General features: G+C 41.8%; 1 protein-coding gene across 1 annotated transcript in view; it reads right to left on the bottom strand.

Moving 5' to 3' along the window:
- Window positions 1–12,811, bottom strand: part of LOC124554888 (chloride channel protein 2) — a 532,144-nt gene extending 519,333 nt beyond the window's left edge. Inside the window, exon 1 of the mRNA XM_047128564.1 lies at window positions 12,675–12,811. Within this exon, the coding sequence (XP_046984520.1) occupies window positions 12,675–12,731 (57 nt within the window). The 5' untranslated portion in view covers window positions 12,732–12,811. The remainder of the gene's footprint in view (window positions 1–12,674) is intronic.
- Between the last annotated feature and the right edge of the window lie 8,767 nt (window positions 12,812–21,578).

Raw genomic sequence — 21,578 nt, 5'->3', positions numbered from 1 at the left:
GTCATCAGTCCCCTAGAACTTAGAACTACTTAAACCTAACTAACCTAAGGACATCACACACATCTATGCCCGAGGCAGGATTCGAACCTGCGACCGTAGCGGTCGCGCGGTTCCAGACTGAAGCGCCTAGAACCGCTCGGCCACAACGGCCGGCACAAATTTCCAATTTTTCACTATACACACGACTACTACAAGTAGATGCTGTTGTGGAAACTTTGTCACCTCGTCAGACATGAATGCAGTTATAGTTTCACGAGGTTTCTTACAAGAGGAATAATCAGATTTTACAACGGATAACGTAACGTAGAACATCACTGCGTTTTCCCATTTTGAACCCATAAATTTACGTAAATCATAAGTGCACTGAAATCGAGACAATTATTTTTGCAATAATTCTCGAAATTTCTGCTCAGCTGAATTGATGTTCCGTTCCATGTCCGTTTATGTAAATGCAGTACTGATTTACCGATTTCCCCTCTAGTAAGGTTCTTATTGCATAGGCAAACAGCAAGCAGTTTCTCACGAGCATATATTGCACAACGCCTTTTGCATCACAGCTTCCCTTCGTTTAGTTAGGTAACGTTAGTGTGTCTCTAATAAACCCGTTGTTTACAGGACGTTCCGTTAGAAGACGAGAGAAGAGGGGAGGTACAACTTCTCAGTCCTTCCCGTCGGTTTCGTAAAAGGTGTGAATCGTTTCCTGCTCCGTTCGTGATAATCTGGGTTCCTGGGGTTTCCTTTCGCAATAACGAACTTTAAAATCTACTGCGAATTATTTTTTCGGCCTCTGTACTACCAGACAAACTTGGTTTAGAAATTACGCTGTGTTTCAATTTGTAATGTTGTTATAGTACGGATGGTCATATTCGCATTAGTACGCCCTTATTACTTTCTGACCTTATGGTGACACAGTCAAATGTGGAAATCGAGATGCGATACTTGACATCTTTCACACGTACGAAGAATAATGTGAAGATCATTTGATCTTAGCCTTTTTGGTCGTTTTTTAACGCAGTGACCGATGACTATGAGCAAATTCTTATCTCGAAATATTTACAGTCACAGCAGGTTCATCAACAGATGACAACCTTTACCTAAATATTAAATATTATTTTGCGAAGCACACGTAGAACGTGATCAAACTGTGGTGGTCTTGTAGAATCCAGAATGCTGTAGCTTGTTGTAGTTTTCACTCTGCAAAGTGGTTTGGTGCATGAGTCCACGCTAGTCTACCCTGTGCAAGTCTCCTCATTTCTTTAACAACTGAAATCTGCAGCCACTTGAACCTATTTAATGTAATCAGACCTTAGTCTCACTCTACACTTCTTAGCTCACACTCTTCCCTCTATTACCAAACACACTACTCCTTGATGCGTCAGAAAGTATCTCATCAACCGACCCCTTTCGTCCGTCAAGTCGAGCTACAAATTTCTTCTCTTCCCCAACTACTTTGATATCTCTTCATTAGTTAACTGATGTATCAGTCTGATCATCAGCACTGTTCTGCAGCGCTACATTTCAAAAGCTTCTATTCTCCTCTTGCCTGGACTGAACATCGTACACGATTCACTTCCGTACGAGGCTACACTCTAGAAAAATATAGTCCGAGAAGACTTCTCAATACTTAAATTTGTATTAGATGTTAAAATATTTCTCTTTTTCAGGAAAGCTCTTCTCGCTTTCTTTACTTTACATTTGCTTCACTTCTGTCGTTCTCAGTTACTATATGCGTCTGAAAATTCCGCTGAATTGTCACAGAATATGAAAAAAACAAGAGTTACATACAAAATACCTCTATTGGCCTTTAAAGCAATCACCATCGCACTCATCTCATTGCGAAATGGAGCAACGCGTTAAAATTAGGTCTCGCTTAAAATTAGGGAAACGGCAACGGGGACTCGGGGAATGTTAGTGCAAGTATATGGTGTTGAAGCAGTGAGTAAACGCTTTAGAGACGGAAAGGACGGAGTCGATGACGAGCCGCATTCGGGTGAAGACTCACTATCCCTGACAACATCGAAAGAGTGCGACGGATGCTTGCGTATGATCGGTGGCTGTCTCCGAAAATAAGAGCAATAGAGCTGAAGATATGCAAAGATTGTACAAGAACTGCTGTTCAAGAACATTCGCAGACGTTGCGTATGTCCAAAAGCGCGTGACCATGGCGCTTCGAGCAATCCACGAGAAGCGTTCACTGATGGTTTCCAAAAGCTTTACAATCGATGTCAGAAGAGTGTTGCATCGAATAGTGATTACTTTGAAGGCCAGTAAAGACATATAGTATGTAACTCCTGTTTTCTTTACTTTCTGAGACCATTAATCGAATTTTTCAGAAGCGCTTTGTATTCTGATGCCCACATAGCAATTTCTATCTACTTCTTTCAGCGTCTCGTTTTCTAATTCAATCGCTAGAGCATTACCTAATGTCATTCAGCAAAACTAAACTATTCTTGTAGTGCTTCTGTTTATGTTAACCTTATGAGCTCTTTTGAAGACACTGTCTATACTGTATTGTTAAACTGACGTTCAAAGTCCTCTGCTGTTTGTGAGAGAATAATAATCCGGTCGTCAAATATCAAAGTTTTATTTCTTCTTTGACAATGGGCTACGATTCTGTCTCACTCCCTTCTTAACTACTGTCTATCTTCTATTTCCTTCGACTCTTATAAACGCAGTCAGGTTTCCGCGCAAGTTGTAGATAAACTTTCGCTCCTTATGTTTTTTCCTTGATAACTTGAGAATTTCAAAGAGTGTATTCCAGTCAACACTGTCGGTTTTTTTTAGAGGTACACAATTACTGTTAACGTAGATTCGTCATTCTTCAGTCTATTTCCTAAGTCGGAGGGTCACTATTGCCTCAGGTGAGGCTGCATTGCTTCGGAACCTAAACTAGTCCAGTCGGCTTCTACCAACGTTTCCAATATTCTATGGATAATTCGTATTAGCATATAGCAAAGCAATGTAAACTCTAATACAAAGAAAAGACGCATACGAAGAAGTTGCGCAAATAGGACAATAATTCATATTCAGTGGAAAATGCGAAATTGTAAACTTTGGTGGCAGATGTATGAATGTGTGTTGCTGCAGCGCAATGTCACCGCGCAGCTGACAACGATCGTCAACAGGGGACATGTCGATAGCAGGGCCTATTCATTCCGTGTACTCAGCTGGACAGTGACTATGCCTCGTAAACAGGCGAGTGAACAGTATACGGCGTTATCAGCTTTTGGGAGAGGACGTGTAGTTGGGTTGAAATAAGCCGGTTCGAGAAATCGGCGAATCGCTCGACGTTTGAATAGGAGCGATGCCACCATTCGACGATGTTGGCAAAAACGGGTGAACCATGGCCGAACACAACGTCAAGATGGAAGCGGTCGACCTACAGAGACGGAGAACGGAGCAGTCGTGAGAGGGGTACTCACCGCCCCGGATTCATAATTATCATAGACCCGAAGTGCAAATGATGCTTCATCATAATGACCAATAATAGGGGGTTTACAGAAACGGGGTGCCCTCTGCGCCAGGTGCCATTGACATCCGTACATCAACAAGCCCGTTCGCAGTGGTGTCGGGCACATTCGAAGTGGAATCTTACTGACTGGTGTAGAACTGCCTTCAGTGAAGAATCCCACTTCGAATTGGGCCCTGTTGACCAGCGAAGACGTGTCTAGAGACGCCCCGACAGCGGTGGGATAACAAAGTAGGCTGTCGCCCGCCACACGGTCCGACAACCAGGAGTGATGGTGTGGGGTGCCATTTCATTTCATAAAGGACCCCTTTGGTTGTCATCTGCGGCACCGTTGCACCACAGAGGTACTCGACAATATTCTATGCTCCTTTTTGTTTTCCTACACGGTAAGCCATCCTGGCTTACATTTCAGCGAGATAATGCCCGCCTGCAGACGCCGATAGTTTCTACTGACGGTCTTCGTGCTTGCCAGACTCTACCTTGGCCAGCAAGGTCGCCGGAGCTGCCCCCAACTGTGAAGGTTTGGAGCATTACGGGCAGGAACCGAGCCAGCTTGGTATTTTGACGATGTAACGCGCCAATTTGACAGAATTTGGCACGATATCCCTCAGGAGGACATCTAAAAACCCTATTAGTAAATGCCAAGCCGAATAACTGCTTGCATGAGGGCCATAGGTGGACCAAGGCGTAGCTGATCTGCTCAGTTTCTGGAGCTCTTTCTCTTGAGTAACTCATCCAATGTTTTCTGAAAGCCGAGCAGTTCTAGGCGCTTCAGTCTGGAACCGCGCAACCGCTACGGTCGCAGGTTCGAATCTTGCCTCGGGCATGGATGTGTGTGATGTCCTTAGGTTAGTTAGGTTTAAGTAGTTCTGAGTTCTAGAGCACTGACGAAAAAAATGGTTCAAATGGCTCTGAGCACTATGGGACTTAACATCTGAGGTCATCAGTCCCCTAGAACTTAGAACTATTTGAACCTCACTAACCTAAGGACATCACACACATCCATGCCCAAGGCAGGATTCTAACCTGCGACCGTAGCGGTTGCGCGGTTCCAGACTGAAGCCCCTAGAACCGCTCGGCCACTCTGGCCGGCTGTACATACATCTAACGATTTCTGCTCCACTCGTATAATTCCTTCTTAGTGCTTAGTTTTTTTCCTTTTGGTGTACATTCACTGGTGGCAACGGCCTTGCCGCAGTGGATACACCGGTTCCCGTGAGATCACCGAAGTTAAGTGCTGTCGGGCGTGGTCGGCACTTGGATGGGCGACCATCCAGGCCGCCATGCGCTATTGCCATTTTTCGGGGTGCACTCAGCCCCGTGATGCCAATTGAGGAGCTACTCGACCGAATAGTAGCGGCTTCGGTCAAGAATACCATCTTACGACCGGGAGAGCGGTGTGCTGCCCCATGCCCCTCATATCCGCATCCTCCACCGGGGATGACACGGCGGTCAGATGGTCCCGGTAGGCCACTCGTGGCCTGAAGACGGAGTGCTTTTTTTTATTCACTGGTGCATAAAGGATGTTGACATTGTGCTAGTACATAAAAAAATACATGAAAAAATTTTCACACAACTTTCTGGATTCTACAACATACAGCTTTGGCGAGTTGCATTGTGATGCTTGAAATAATCGTCCTGTAAATATCGCTACTCACTGGTGAGCGTTTAGTAGCTTCAAGCTACCTCAAGGGGAATATATACTTCAGTGCAGTAACTCGCTATACCTTGTTGTTTATATCTGAACTGTTTTCTGAAATTTGTAGGCTTGAACGCTACGTTAAGTGCAAGAGAAAAAACGTACAGAACAACACGGCATCGTTCCAGAACCTTTGGAATCATACTCATAGTACGACACCTACACAACGAATGAAGCTATTGGCCGCAGGTTTAATCGACGCAGGTTGGTTGGTTGTTTTGGGAAAGGAGACCAGACACCCGAGGTCATCGGTCTCATCGGATTAGGGAAGGACGGGGAAGGAAGTCGGTCGTGCCCTTTGAAAGGAACCATCCCGGCATTTACCTGGAGTGATTTAGGGAAATCACGGAAAACCTAAATCAGGATGGCCGGAGGCGGGAGTGAACCGTCGTCCTCCTGAATGCGAGTTCAATGTCTAACCACTGCGCCACCTCGCTCGGTTCGACGCAGGTAAAATACTATTAGTGGCGATGGTCAGGTAAAGGATTAATCGAAATACAAGTCGTCAAATATTCATTCTGCAGCGGTAGGAGTAAAAACCACAATTTTTGGCAGTTTGAGACGTTTTGAAACGTGGGCCGCTCTATTTCGAGCACCCAGATGCAAGATTGAATGAGAGAAAAGTCGTGACAATGAAATACAAGACACTGTAATGTTGTCAGGTGGAGAAAATAGCGATATTCAGTTTTGATACATTCCTTCTTTTCGCAGATCTGGAGACATCGGTGATCGTAATGCTAAAGTTTTTTCTCGCACTTTCATTTGATTTATTGTGATTTAAATCTACTTCGAGGTTATTACAAGCTGAAGATCATCTTTCTTGATGGAAGGAAATTGTGTCTCGCTGCCTCTGAAGCATAAAGATTGGACCTAGCTAATATTGCATGTTACTGAGTGTTCAATTGGCACGTTCCACATCATCTTATATAGTGAATGTTATCTATGGAACGTGGAATTAACTAACTAACCAACTAACTAGTTAGCACGCAAAATGTGGAGCTCAGGACTCATGCAAATGATCACGTATTATATTGACAAACAACAAAGCTCGAATCGGCCCGAATTTCTGTTCTCACCGTCCTGCAAGACATGTAATAGAATTCAGTATTCAACATTCTTTCCAGGTTTGTTACTTTAATTGAATAGTTATCTTACACATGATGCGTGCTTAATGTTAGTAATTATTACACAAGATTTTTGTTAAAGCTAGTGACTGCCATTGTAACGGGTAACATTATTAACAAATGAGTGGCTATTTTCACACCTAAGATAGATTTTTTTGTGCACAGTAGCAATATGATGTGGTAAACCTCTATCACTGAGTGAAATTCGACCATAACTATCAGCTATTACGCTGTAGGTAATATTGAATTTCCTCTTAAATTATTTCAAAGCCAGATATCGCAGCCCTTTACCCAGACCTCTGTTAACAACACTGAGTCATTACACCCTCTATACGATATCCTCAGACTGGTTAAGCGAGACGATTTCAAATTCTGTTGTTTCCAGACAATCCTAGAAGCAAGCAAATTGGTACAGCAAACAGTGCTGCTGCTCTCTGCGCGTAAATGGTTTAGTTACTAGAATTTAAGATTATCGATAAATTCTTGTATATAGAAAAACTGTTCCTCTTAACTTTGATCAATGTGTTTACTGTAGTTCTCTATCAATGTGTAGTGCTAATAAGGTCTTCGAACCCATTGGTGGATCGATGGAAGTTGATTTCTCTTAAACGATTACATATTCAGTAAAAAGTACGCGTGCTATTAACATTACGTGATGATACTCTCGAGAAAGAGTAAGAGAAGACTTGGCGTTATGTATCACAAGCGTGGCGGATGTGCAAGCACTTCACCGTACTTATCAGCCATGAAATACTAACAGGAAGATAGCCCACTCCCGTACATTCTCGCTCCACGCGGGTTGCTGGGTACACGCAGTATTTGCGATAGGAGACAATTTCTCGTCCTGGTACACAGATCGCGTTGATATCAACCCATTTTTGAAATGTTCGTACATGCTGAGAAAATGTTAATTCGATGAACTCAATAATTCTGTTTATACGCCTTTTTAAAGTAGTCTTGTTCTGCGCGTTTCTTTCAAATGGTTACACTGCATTACACTGTTATCTTATCAGCAACAGAATTCCATCCAAAGGTGATGAAGGTTTATAATGAGTTTGCTTCTTCATGTTCAATAGTTAAAAAATGGCTCGCTGGTTTCAAACGTGGCTATACTTCTTTTGAAGATTCTCCCTGTCACGGACGTTCCGCAACTGCATCGATAGATGAAAGTGTGGAAAATGTGCACAACACGGTACTGGATGAGTAGTGATCAAAGGTGTTATCAGACAGCTAACACTAAAGGCATATTTTAGATTCTTTAAATTAGGGAAAGCTTCGTACATTACGGACGCCAAATTTATTGAACGCTGACCAAACGCAAACGTGCAAATGAATTTTCAACAACGTTTCGACCGTTTTAGGAAGAACACAACAGAGTTTATGGCCATATTTGTTACTGAGCGTGAGGTATGTGTCCACGATGTCACATCGAAAACGAGACTGTGGTCGAAATAGATAGTGGAAATTACTATTAGTGCAACAAAAATGACGACTTTTTTCTGGATTCTGTAACACATTCTTCTTATGAAATGCCTTGCATAATGGGTAATAATAACTGACGCACGCAATGAGGGTCTTCTTGACAAATGTGGAATACGTGGGAAGAGGCTTGGATGCTAAAACGAAGACTTGTCCACTGAAGCATCTGAAGTAAACATTCAGCATCTATGTATTGTCTAGATGTTGCACCCTTTTACTTCCGTTTAATCTCACGTCTGCAGAAATTTGTGGCTGGAATTCGTTTCTGTACAGTGAAGTCGTCATGACTTTATTAGATGTGTAGTCTGCAGGCTTTTCCTAATTGTACTTCTAGGCTGGAATCACCTCACTACAAAAACTTTGAACGAAATGCATTGATCTAAAACAGGACTGCATCAAAAAGTATTGCCAGGCCAAAAATTTATCTTCTTGTCCTCGGATGTACTTGAATGGGTATTGCTGGACGTCCCAAAGTACTCTAAGTAATTACACATTGCATTCTCTAAGAAGAAAACCGTGTTATTAATTTGTTCCATTCTTGAAGAACAAAATGGGATGTATTTATACAAAATTCAAAATTTCTTAAGAGAAAAATAACTTCTTAGTCGCGATCGCTGTAAAAAAAATATTCATTGTACACAGCCGGTTTCGACAAAGCTAAGTTACCATCTTCACATGTTAGTCTTGCGACGCCCTGGTAAGCATGGCAGACATGTTCTGTTAGAGGAACGATGATTTAGCTAATTGTGATGTACACAGTAATTTTAATTTTGACTTGTCAACGCATCACTCATTTCATGTTTTATGTACCTGGAAATTCAATGGAAAGATTTTGTGTGTAGACGGCACAGCATGTTTGTAGCAAGTTTTGCGGAAACAGATTATCTACAATAACGTTTCTTTACAGCGATCTCGGCTAAGAAGTTCTTCTCCTAAGTAATCACTACAGATCGCCCCTACAAACTCAACATGAGCAAACTAATTCGGAATTTCGATACTGCATTTATATTTGTTTTTCTGTTTGGGACCTGTTCTCCAGTCGAGGGCAGATTATGTGGAAAAGATTAGTCTGATGGAGGATTAGTGCAGTATGTTATTGGAAGCATTGTTTATGTATGAAAAACATTACATCTTTCATGTATGTAAGTGGTGAAATTGAACTGGAAGGGGTATGTTAGGTCACAGTGGAGAACTGCTTGAAAAAGATATTCAAGTTTTCCTCTTATACACATACTCCACCTACGAATCCAAGCTCATACACCTTCTAGCGATCGGCAAACGTTAGCACTCAACACGCACAGATCATCACAAGACCAAACTAGAAGGAGAGATAGAATGAATTCAAAGGCGTGCTGTTAAAGATATAAGTGGCCAGTTGAAGAAAGCTTCGAGTTACGTTATTATTAATCTAAATATGCAGATATGATTGCTCGAGAGAGTCTCGTCAGAGTTTTCACTAGTTGCTTCATGGAATGACTGATATAATTCCTCCCGCACCTCCCGCCGATGATTCATAAAAATTGTTGCAGTGCCCCTGCAGTAACAAAATACGCCAGGCACGAACCACGCAGCGCTGATTGTGTCTTACACTTCTCCAACAATTCGATGTTTAGGGGCAACGCCCAAAACCTGTAGCAAAAGAAAATCCCAGAGCGGATGAGGGGTTCGTATCTCCGTTTTTCAGGTGAGACACACAGTCGTTCGTTGTTTATGTACTCATTCATAGATTACTGTGGTCGTGGTCATTTCCTTTACTCATCACGGTGAACAAATAACATAAGATCTTTAATGCCGCTCATTCTTGTCACTGGTTTCGTACTGTTGTTACCTTCGAAAGTATCTTGACATTGTACAACTAGTAGCTAATGCTTGCGCACTGAAATAGTTTTATATACTTCTTCCAGGGGCGTCGGAAAACATTCTCTTTCTTCGAATATCTTTATAAATAATTTTATCGTCCTCAGATATCTTGAAGTTGTTTGCTGTGTCCTGTATGTAAATTTCGAATAGCACTGGTCTTAAAATAATTCCTTGATGTGCGTCGGACGTCAAATTGTAACGTGCAAAACTCATTGGATTGATGAAACGAAGGGTGTTTTCTGCGAAAGAAGGTAACAACATGACACTTCGAACGATATTCCATCAGGGAAAATCCAAGCTTTGTTGAAGTAACACAGAGTATTCAACGAAACATCACACACTGGACCGAACTTTAACGTTTGGTGCTTAGTGATTCACTTCCATAACACGTTCAATGGTAGAGTCACGCTCATATAAATTCGCCACATTTTTCTTGAATACAATTTAGTCAATGCATATATAGCTGACAAAAGCGGACCGAGAAGCCCCAGGAAACAAAAGGAAGCAAAACAACTTGTAATTTAATTTATTATAAAAATGAGTGACGGTGCAGGAGATATGCAAAGTTCTGGGCAAAGAGTGCTTGTTGACTGTCTTCGAATACTTTCAGTATTAATTGTTTCATTACCTGATAGCACTCCCAAAGAGTGCGTGATAAAGTAGCAACAGTCATCGTCTGGAACTGTGATAACGACAATCTGAGTTCGTGATTTCACATCTAATTCGAAAAATACCTTCAGCTCTGACACTTTCGTTTGTTCAAGGACAAACCACTTCGCAACAAACGATAATTTTTGGTTTGCCGGCAAGCAAAGCAATGTTAATCAAGAAACGCGTTGCCAGTTCCGCAACATACAGTTTCGAAAGCATTCAGTAAGCACTCTGTCATGGCCTTTCCTTTCAGTCAGGCTTTAACTACTAAGCAAGAAATCTCAGCAGCTGCGCGAAATCAAGACTTTCGTTCGTGACTCTCTAATCTGTCGGCCCATGTTGAATTTCAACTGCTCTCATTGTAAACGATCGATCGCAGAGGCTTAACTAATAAGTTGTGTAGATCAAGAAGCCATTTCTTTAAAAACTTAATTGTCAGTGATTTATAAATATTTCAACTTGGAATTAAAATACTGTTGACTGTAATGTTCAACGAATTTAAAATCATTGTTGATACTCTTCTTAATTTGCTCATCACGATTTAAATGAGTGTTATTTTTCTTTAGATACATAATGAATCATTTCAGTGTTGTTATTCACGCATTTTCGATGACTTTTAAAGTGACAAGTTACAAAAACATTTTCCAAACCGAGAACTTGTATACTAAAAGCAGTAAAGCAAATGCATCAATAGTCATGGGAAATTGGAGAGCTGCACCTAAAAACGCATCATTTAGAAATGCTGCTGTAGCGAAGACAAACTGAGATCAATTTGTGACGAATCTGAATATCATGCTTTGTGTGTCGTGATTATTATCTGAAATGGACACCATCTTAACTCAAAGAGTGAACAAATAACACACGCCGGTGGTCGCGGTCGAGTCAGTGGTGAATTTCTTTGTAGTAAGGCAGATGCCGAGCCATTCATCATTATAATTGGTTAGTGTCTTCATAGACCGAAAAATAAATGCAAACAATGTAGCTGCTCAATTTTTACCAGCGATACATATTATACTAACAAATGTACAGAGACACTGCGTGCAGAAAGATGTTTGAAGGATCAAAGCATTTTTAGCGTCGTCGGAATTGGAATTTTTAAATAACACTATTGTTTATCTCGAGTTTTTTTTTGTCCTCTAATATACGCATCCTCGTATATGAGCCCAACCAAAGCGTGTAAATGACAAATTTGTCATCGAATCTTACACTGCTGTCAATATGATGGAGTTATGCCTTCTGATCGTGTTCTGACTATTCAAAATACTGCGATCGGAGCGTAATGGAGAACATGAACTGACTGTTGCCACTTGGGTGATACACAGTATTTGAGTTTTTAAATCTTAATTTCCGTTTTGTTTGTGCAAGCCAGATGCAGACACAAAATTTGCACAACCAGTTTTTTACAAGTGAGCGAAATACTTCGAATATTTTTACTCGGGGATAAAACAAGAGAAAAATTACTGCAACCCTCGAAAGTGGGAATCCTATTGAAGAGAAACCTTTGGAGACACTAAATCTGGCAAATCGCAATATATTGGAATGTCATTCACGAGGACATATACGACCAGACATGACTGAATGAATAACTTTATCAACATGTTAAGGTAAAGGAGTTCGCTGGGTCGTCTCAAAAGATATCAGACAGAAACAGGTTTTCAGACAAGGGAGGCATATCAAATAATTTTCTCCTCCAGGCTACATTATCGGGATTAACATATAGCGAAACACTTTGGATCTATAAAAGAGTCCTGCAATGGTCTTAAAAGCTCTTACGTGAATTTCGTAAGTAAATATATTGATAATTGCTCACTTTTTCATTCATTTGGGACAGTAAGTATTTGGCAACATACACTGACAATTAAATAATTGCATTAATTACTCCTTGTTGCTATTTTTTCCGTCTGTGTAGATCAAGAAATGCTTGGCTGAACAACAACAGAGCTGTCATATCTTTCCCTGAGGAACGAACAAATACAGCGGAATATGTAGTCTTCTCTTTTCCTTTAGATATATCTTTTTATGCTGCTGTTGCTCATAGTGATAAGTGAATAACTGTTTCAACAGAAATCATCTGCTCAAATCGATGTAAATACAGTAATAACACCGATATCTAAATGTTTCAGTCATTTTCGCTGCCGCACCACGTGCAGCAACAAAGACCGGTAGATACTCAGTGAGTGCACGCGCGAGTTCTTGACGCGCGGCAGCCTACGAAATTCAAATGCATGAGACTTTATATGGCTCAAACAAGACATCTGATTATGTGTGGCAAACCTTTCGTGCTAATTTCTCGCTCTCATACAAATACACACTGATAATGACAAGAAAGGAATTGATTTAATGCAGAAAACGTCGGCTGATATATCATTAGAAAGGAAATATTTTTACTTACCAACGTGTGCTGGAAGCCCAGCTCATTTGGGACGTGTAGCCTGTCAACCTGACCCATTTTGTGTGCTTTGTGATATTCAGCTCAAGCGAGGAACACTAGGAAGCAAGCACTGGGCACAGCGATGTGCACGGCATTGTAGTGCGTCGGCGACTGAGGTGGGGAGAGCAGCGCGACCGCCACCTGTTGACAGGACGCTAAACTACCGACGAAGTCAAATCAGCGTCCAATTTTTGTATCCTTTTCCTTTACGCGACGTAACAGTCAACAAACGGAGTGAACGGCAATGTTATGCACCGAGACTAAATAGTATTCATTGCTGCGGCAGCATCTAATGCTTTAATTAAAATGTTTTAAAATAACAGAGTTGTAAAATGCCCCATTTGTGAACCATGTTTCAGCTATTGTTGGGCACCTCATTTCCAAACAACAAACATGTGTAACAATTGTACTGACAACTGGGTTAAGGCATATGGATTTCAGAAAAATTAATACTACAAATATTATTAAAATACCGTGGAACTGTATAGTTCTATCTTGACAATATCTGTCTGCCTTTTTTGCTAGGAATGAAGACCATTCATACCTAGCTAAAGCGCCAACTTCGCGAGGGGTGGGGACGACGGGTTGAAGGTGAAGCATCGATAGTGACGGGATATGTAAATGCAGTCCATTAGCGTGAAATATCTGCCGACAATAAACTGTGTGATGTGATTGTCTCATTTCTAACGACGCAGTGAAATCAATTTACTTGTAAAAACTGCAACCAGGCAACGCATGAAGGCGCAATGCAGATCCTCATTGATGGTTCTTCCCAATAAAAGCGAAATGTATTGAACACAATATTATGAACATGCAGTAACGATAACAATATATTGTTAAGTAGACCGTAGAAACTGAGAGAGCCAATACAACAACAAAAATAATAGTTTAGTAAAATGTATGATGAAAACCATTCCTTCGTGTTTTTAATAAGTGGCTCTGATACGTGAACACGCGTGCTCTGATAAATGAACACGCAGAAACCGAAGTTCTTTAACAGCGATATGTATTTATTTTCAGTTGCTGCCGCTACCGAGTCTTGTGCTGTTAAAGGCATTCGGAGGATGTTACATGGTACTATTTCTCCACTCTCCTGCAACATTCCTGTCGCCTTTTCTTTTTGTCTTTATGTACCCTTCAGTTCCTCTCCGAGTCGAGGTCGCAGTGTTACTCGGAACACACAGAATCAGGAAATTTCTAAAGGTAACTTCTATTACTTCTTTGAAGCATGGGTCCGCAGCTGTTTCTGAACACCGATTACAATATTCACTGGAGTCGTTTTCGGTACCTGGTAAATATTTAGGCCGTTAATCGAGTGTAGGATTTCAGGAAGTGGAACATAAGACACAAAGATGCTTCGCTGCGTTATGGGTGCGGCGATTAGAAATTCATAGACTGTAACTTCTGGTATCGTGTTCAACCAAATCGGTGCTGTGTGTAAATAAACCATTGTCACTGAATCGTAGCTGATCTCAGCTGCAAGTCTTACCCAAGTGTTTTACATATATATGGAGCAAATGACAAAACAAATATCATACATGATTAGATTCTAAAAGTGCATCGCCTCAGAATTTTTTAAGAAAATTTGCTTATTTGTACTCATTTTAATGTATCAGTGGGAGCTGATTCGTTGCCGTCAGAACCCCAACTCATATATGTCACAAATCTTGGAAAGGGAGGAATGAAGCCAGAAATCTGAAGTCCCATCCACATAGAACTTAGATTTACAAATATGAGAAACAAAAGAGGCAATGACCTAATGAAAGGATTAATTTAGGGCAACCACAGGAAATGGAAATCTGAGAAGAGATGGACATAGAAAGCCATGGAGTACGTTAGCATAAAAAATTTTTTAAAATTAGCAAGGCGGGGATATCAAACTGTGGACAATTTAAGGCAGCTTGGTCGGAAAGATATGGAGCACAGAAAGATATGGAGCACAGATCCCTTTGGTAGTGGGTACAACGCTCTGCTACTGGACATTTAGAGACGCGGACGTCCGCAGAAATTTTTCATGGGGATGCATTACTTTACAGCTACCATGTTTTATATAAATTGACTGGACAATCTCGTGACTTTTCATGAGACGAGAGTTTCATAGGTGACAAAATATTTATTATATCCCAGAGAACTGATTTTTTTATGGGTAGAATACTTCGATATTTAAAATGTAATTGTGATTTCATGATTATCTTCAAAGTAATTCTTCACGTATTTTTTAAACGATTATGGATGTTGCACACTTGTGAAGTTGGTTATCTAAAATTATATCCTTGTATGATTAAATCTCACATGTATTCAACAAAATAATCAATAAGTTAGAAAATAAAGCAGAAAAATATTTAGAAAAGCAATTTATACTCGTATACCGACAATGTTGTATTGATACTGAACGTGAAAAATCTGACGTAGGAAAAAATCGGAAATGAGAAAACTGTTGGTTACAAACAAAAATAACCAGTTATAAACAGCCTTTGATTAATCTTCCTAAAAAGCGAAAATACCGAGAACAGACTTAAAAATGCTTATACATTGTCATCTATAACTTTGCTTTAAAGAAATACGTCTAATCACATTCACAAAATATGCTGTTTCAGTCATGTAAAGTGAAAGCTTACTAATTGTAGCTCGAAATAACAAAATAATTAATTTTTCTCAACAGGAGCTGACAAAGGAAAGAATAACCATGAAGTACTACATGTGATATGGAGATACACAAAATGTAATATTACAGCCGAAGCTTTTTGAAGGTGAATAATAATCCTCGACGCAGTTGCACAAACTTATCAATGATTAAGTTAGTAAAATCAGATTTTTCAATCACTTTTCTTCCGTAAACACTTGGCATTCATATCCTACACAACATGTTTTCACTCACTGTAGAACAAAGTCACATTTTTACTCTTCGTTGAGTCATGAAGGATTGTTCAACATGTAGTTGCAAGCAAAGAAAGAGCAGTTAACAGAGCCTTTTTTGTAGCAGGGAAAACTGTATGTTATCACTAATATGAATGACTGACACATCGGTACGTAACTGTGACCAAAACTCATACCACAGTGTTGTTTCAGATAAGAAGTTATCAATACTTTAATAATTTTAATATTCGTTGCTGTTTTGTCAAATTCTTTGTTTTTCATTTTTCATTTGCTGAGGATGTAATTAAAATAAACTAAATGTTTCTGTATGCTCATCTGAAACTCGGGCTCGCAAAGCGAAAATTAAAGAATCAGTATACAGGAAAATTGGTCGTCTATAATACTCATTTAGAGAGAGTTACATATAAGATTTATCTGTAAGTCTGCTACTTAGTTTGTCTTGGTATGGAAAGGTCCACATTTACCTTCTCTGTCATATTTTTAGCTGTTGTAAATACACTCCTGGAAATGGAAAAAAGAACACATTGACACCGGTGTGTCAGACCCACCATACTTGCTCCGGACACTGCGAGAGGGCTGTACAAGCAATGATCACACGCACGGCACAGCGGACACACCAGGAACCACGGTGTTGGCCGTCGAATGGCGCTAGCTGCGCAGCATTTGTGCACCGCCGCCGTCAGTGTCAGCCAGTTTGCCGTGGCATACGGAGCTCCATCGCAGTCTTTAACACTGGTAGCATGCCGCGACAGTGTGGACGTGAACCGTATGTGCAGTTGACGGACTTTGAGCGAGGGCGTATAGTGGGCATGCGGGAGGCCGGGTGGACGTACCGCCGAATTGCTCAACACGTGGGGCGTGAGGTCTCCACAGTACATCGATGTTGTCGCCAGTGGTCGGCGGAAGGTGCACGTGCCCGTCGACCTGGGACCGGACCGCAGCGACGCACGGATGCACGCCAAGACCGTAGGATCCTACGCAGTGCCGTAGGGGACCGCACCGCCACTTCCCAGCAAATTAGGGACACTGTTGCTCCTGGGGTATCAGCGAGGACCATTCGCAACCGTCTCCATGAAGCTGGGCTACGGTCCCGCACACCGTTAGGCCGTCTTCCGCTCACGCCCCAACATCGTGCAGCCCGCCTCCAGTGGTGTCGCGACAGGCGTGAATGGAGGGACGAATGGAGACGTGTCGTCTTCAGCGATGAGAGTCGCTTCTGCCTTGGTGCCAATGATGGTCGTATGCGTGTTTGGCGCCGTGCAGGTGAGCGCCACAATCAGGACTGCATACGACTGAGGCACACAGGGCCAACACCCGGCATCATGGTGTAGGGAGCGATCTCCTACACTGGCCGTACACCACTGGTGATCGTCGAGGGGACACTGAATAGTGCACGGTACATACAAACCGTCATCGAACCCATCGTTCTACCATTCCTAGACCGGCAAGGGAACGTGCTGTTCCAACAGGACAATGCACGTCCGCATGTATCCCGTGCCACCCAACGTGCTCTAGAAGGTGTAAGTCAACTACCCTGGCCAGCAAGATCTCCGGATCTGTCCCCCATTGAGCATGTTTGGGACTGGATGAAGCGTCGTCTCACGCGGTCTGCACGTCCAGCACGAACGCTGGTCCAACTGAGGCGCCAGGTGGAAATGGCATGGCAAGCCGTTCCACAGGACTACATCCAGCATCTCTACGATCGTCTCCATGGGAGAATAGCAGCCTGCATTGCTGCGAAAGGTGGATATACACTGTACTAGTGCCGACATTGTGCATGCTCTGTTGCCTGTGTCTATGTGCCTGTGGTTCTGTCAGTGTGATCATGTGATGTATCTGACCCCAGGAATGTGTCAATAAAGTTTCCCCTTCCTGGGACAATGAATTCACGGTGTTCTTATTTCAATTTCCAGGAGTGTATATCTTCATAAACTGAAACTGAATTTTCGTTATGCTGTTTCAAGATATTTATTATTTCTTGTTCATAGATCAGAAGTTTGCATAAATCCAGTTCAACAGCGTGAAAAAGACTTATACTATGATTGTAGCACTGAAGAATATTTGCTTATCACTAGAAGTGACACAAAAACTTTGCAGTAAGTGAAAGCTTGTACAAGTGCTATGCCATCTGTCTTGATTTAGCATTGCCATCCTGAGAGATATTTTCCAGCTGGTTTACAATTATTGTAAAATTAACTGTAAATATTCGAATGTTTTATATTTCTGCGTCCATTGAGCTTCACGCAGTATAGGAATATTTGTCAATGCAGCTCTTCTGACCGAACTTTCTCGAGAAAACTGAAGTACGGTTTTTACTGTACTGGCTACATTATAGATGCCACTTAATTCAACCAAGTCATGCACCACTAAATTAAGGTGGTGAGAGGAATAATGCACAAATATTGCTTCTGGGTACTCATTTCCATTTTCACCTACACACCTCTTTCCTTTCCTGTCCTCACAGAGTAACTACCATGCCCTTGGCCACGTGAAGTTTTCGATTTTCAGTTTACAATTTGAACAAACCTTATAAATTTCAGTGGACATACCATCTGCTCTACCATTTATGAATGGCACAATTCGAAAAAATTCTTCTCTGATATTTGTTTCTCCATTAATGTCTTCGGGAGATTTTATTCCTGGAGATAATTGCTCTATCCCGGCAATATCAGGAAGAGAGTGTATGAGGTTTCTGGAAGGCTAAGGCAGGGATGTGAGGCCTTGTCGACTCCAGTGCCGTGGCCAGCTGCGCTAGGTTTCTCGATTGAGGCTCCATGGAGCGAAAAGGTCGAATGAGGTGGTCCCATAGATTGTCCATTGGGCTTAAATCTGAGGAGTTTGGTGGCCAGGGGAGTACGGTAAACTCGTCCTGGTACTCGTCGAACGTTGTATCTTGTGACCTGTGTGACACGTCGTATTGTCCTGGACCGAGCGAAGTGGTGCAGTGGTTAGCACACTGGAGTCGCATTCGGGAGGATGACGGTTCAGACCCGCTTCCTGTCATCCTCATTTAGGTTTTCCATGGTTTCCCTAAATCGCTTCAGGCAAATGCTAGATGGTTCCTTTGAAAGGACACAGCCGACTTCCTTCCCCATCCTTCCCTAATCAGATAGGACCGATGACCGCGCTGTTTGGTCCCCTCTCCCATATCAACCAACCAAAGTATTGGCCTACTGGTAGATGCCATCGTGCCGAGAAAAAACAAACTGCATGCAGGGATGGACATCGTCCCAATGGATAAATGTGTGCTTATGTAGATCCATTGCTCATTACAGAATGAAGAGACCAGCAATGAAATGCCACGTCAACATTCCCCAGACCATAACGCTCCCTGCTCCGGCCTTGACCCCTTTGCTTTCGAACGTTTCAAGCTGTACACGGCAACGGCCATCTGTCCATTGGAGCATATACCCTCCACCGATAGTGCTACCATATGCCGTCTGTGAGTGGTTGTTGAACGTTGATGTCGAACACAGGCGGTAGTCAGATCAATGTGTCTGGACCGTGTATAGTCTGTCAGTTTCCAAATTTCTCAACTAGCTTTCGGATAATAAAATATTTTGAAAACAGAGTCTCGAAAATTGTAAGGAATTCTAGGTATTAAAAGTTATGTTAAACACAGGATACTTCTCAATTTCTTGTATGATGGTTAGCCTGCTAGGATGGGCTTGCGGCCTGACCTGTTGGAAACAACATTCCTGTCAGGAAAAGGCCCCCATTCACAGAGTGACGGTGCCTGCTGTCGAAAACAAATCCGACACATTTCGTCATTCACAAGCAGAAACGGCAAACTAGAGGAAGTTAAGTAAGGCAAGACAGAAAAGAAAAGACTCTATACTAAGAAAACCATGTGGGAAGACTGACTTTCCGTAGATAGGCAAACCGACTGAACGAAACAATATATATTATTTATTTATTTATTGGTCATTTAGCCTGCTTGCATGGCCGTAGCCTGCAGACCTATATCCACAACAGTAGTGCTAAGTTAAACACTGATAATGGCGTGTGCACACTTCGATGTTATATTGTGTGAATTATGATGTTGACAAAGTAGGGACAGTTTGTTGATATTACCGTTCTTAAATCAATTTTATGACTACTTCATAAATATCTGGACCAATGCTTTGCGTATGACGTATATCGCTGAGCTAGAATTTCTTTGTAGGTATGTTAAAGCTATGTAGCAGAAGCTAAGGTAAAGTGCCCAATCAAAGGGAAACTGAATTTTCACTAAATCACGATTATTGATGGAAGCTTGCCGTTTACACCTTTCTAATCTACGTATTGTAAGGAATTGCACCAAATATTTTCAAGTAAAAAGAAAATAATCTCTAGCAACTACACTAATTTTTCTGAAGGCTTACATAATGACCACTTTTGCCTACATTACGGGGTAATGTGGCATGTTACAACGCAAGAGGATTATGCGTTTCGTGCTCTATTTTCCAGGCTTACTGATGCTCTAGTGTTTGAAACAATAGCACGTTCCTGCAGGAGGCCATTTTTAATCGAACTTTTGTGTTAGGTCAGGTACAATAGAAACGCGTTTAAATATAATAAATAAATAAATTCAAAATCGTTACAAAGTGATAGACTGGCGTATGATAGTTTTATATGTAAAATGGTTTAGAACTCAGTCCGTGGTGTAGTATTGTGCATGACATACTGAAGTAACAACACTTATTGGGGTAAACTTCTTGGCCACTAATCCCGACGAGTAGGTAGCCGCTTTTGTCGACTGGACGTCAGACCGAGATTAGCGGTTCACAGAGGAAACTGTCAGACCGAAAGAAACAACAAGGAACTATTTTTGTAGGCCAAAGAACGTTGTTTACACTTTCATAGTGTAAAAAGGTATTTCTCTACGCACCAGATGCTTATAATTAAAGTGCAGATAATCACAGAGGTCCAGTAACGACTGTAACTATCGTATGACAGCGAAAAGTGGTAGATATTCTACTGCGTTAATCCGGAACCGATTTAGGCCTGGAAGAAGTTAGATCCACTTTTGACCACCAATTGCAAATCTGTCGCTGTGAATGCAAGGAAGACGTATAGAAATGTTTCTATATGCAGTGGATTAGGAATGGGACTAGGACTGAAAAGACAAAACTAGTGAGAAACGCAAAATGATGATTTTATTATTGACGCCGCTTTCACAGTCTGTTCAGTATGAGCGCCGCAGACGTCAAATGGTTCAAATGGCTCTGAGCACTATGGGACTCAACTGCTGTGGTCATCAGTCCCCTAGAACTTAGAACTACTTAAACCTAACTAAGCTAAGGACATCACACACATCCATGCCCGAGGCAGGATTCGAACCTGCGACCGTAGCAGTCGCACGGTTCCGGACTGCGCGCCTAGAACCGCGAGACCACCGCGGCCGGCCGCAGACGTCGATGAGATGCTGCACCCATTAAACGACATGATCAACACTTGCTCGTAGTAGTGCCAGTGGAATAGGAGCAAAGTGTGCTTGTATACTGGCCATCAGATCAGGTGGAGGCAAAACGTGTCCCTGGTAAACGCGTCAGATATCTCCAAAGCCAAAAGACACGTGGATTTAGATCAGGCCATGCACCTGCAAAGCCTCTGGGGATAAAACGTTCTTGGAAGGTTGAATTAAGCAGATCTTTCATTTGGCTAGCGACTTGCATGAAGCCAATGGTTTCCACACAGTTGCGCTCTTCAAAAGCAGAAATCACATGCTGTAAGAGGAGGTCTCGATAACGTGCAGACGTCACGGTACACTTGATAGGCCCACTGGGTGTATTCTCTTCAAAGAACAACGGATCGAAAATAGATGTGCTTGTAAACCCACAACACATAGTCACGTACAAAGAGTGCAAGGGCTCTTCATGCATAACACTCCGTTTAACAGTCCTCCAGATTCGACAGTTCTGTGTTTTCACTGCATCCTGTAGTTTAAAATGTGCCTCGTCACTACACAGTATATTGTTCAGCCACATGTCATCAACTTAGATTCGT

This window comes from Schistocerca americana, chromosome X (assembly GCF_021461395.2).
Source record: "Schistocerca americana isolate TAMUIC-IGC-003095 chromosome X, iqSchAmer2.1, whole genome shotgun sequence".
In the NCBI taxonomy this organism is placed as follows: Eukaryota; Metazoa; Arthropoda; class Insecta; order Orthoptera; family Acrididae; genus Schistocerca; species Schistocerca americana.
This window is presented reverse-complemented; position numbering and strand designations above follow the sequence as displayed.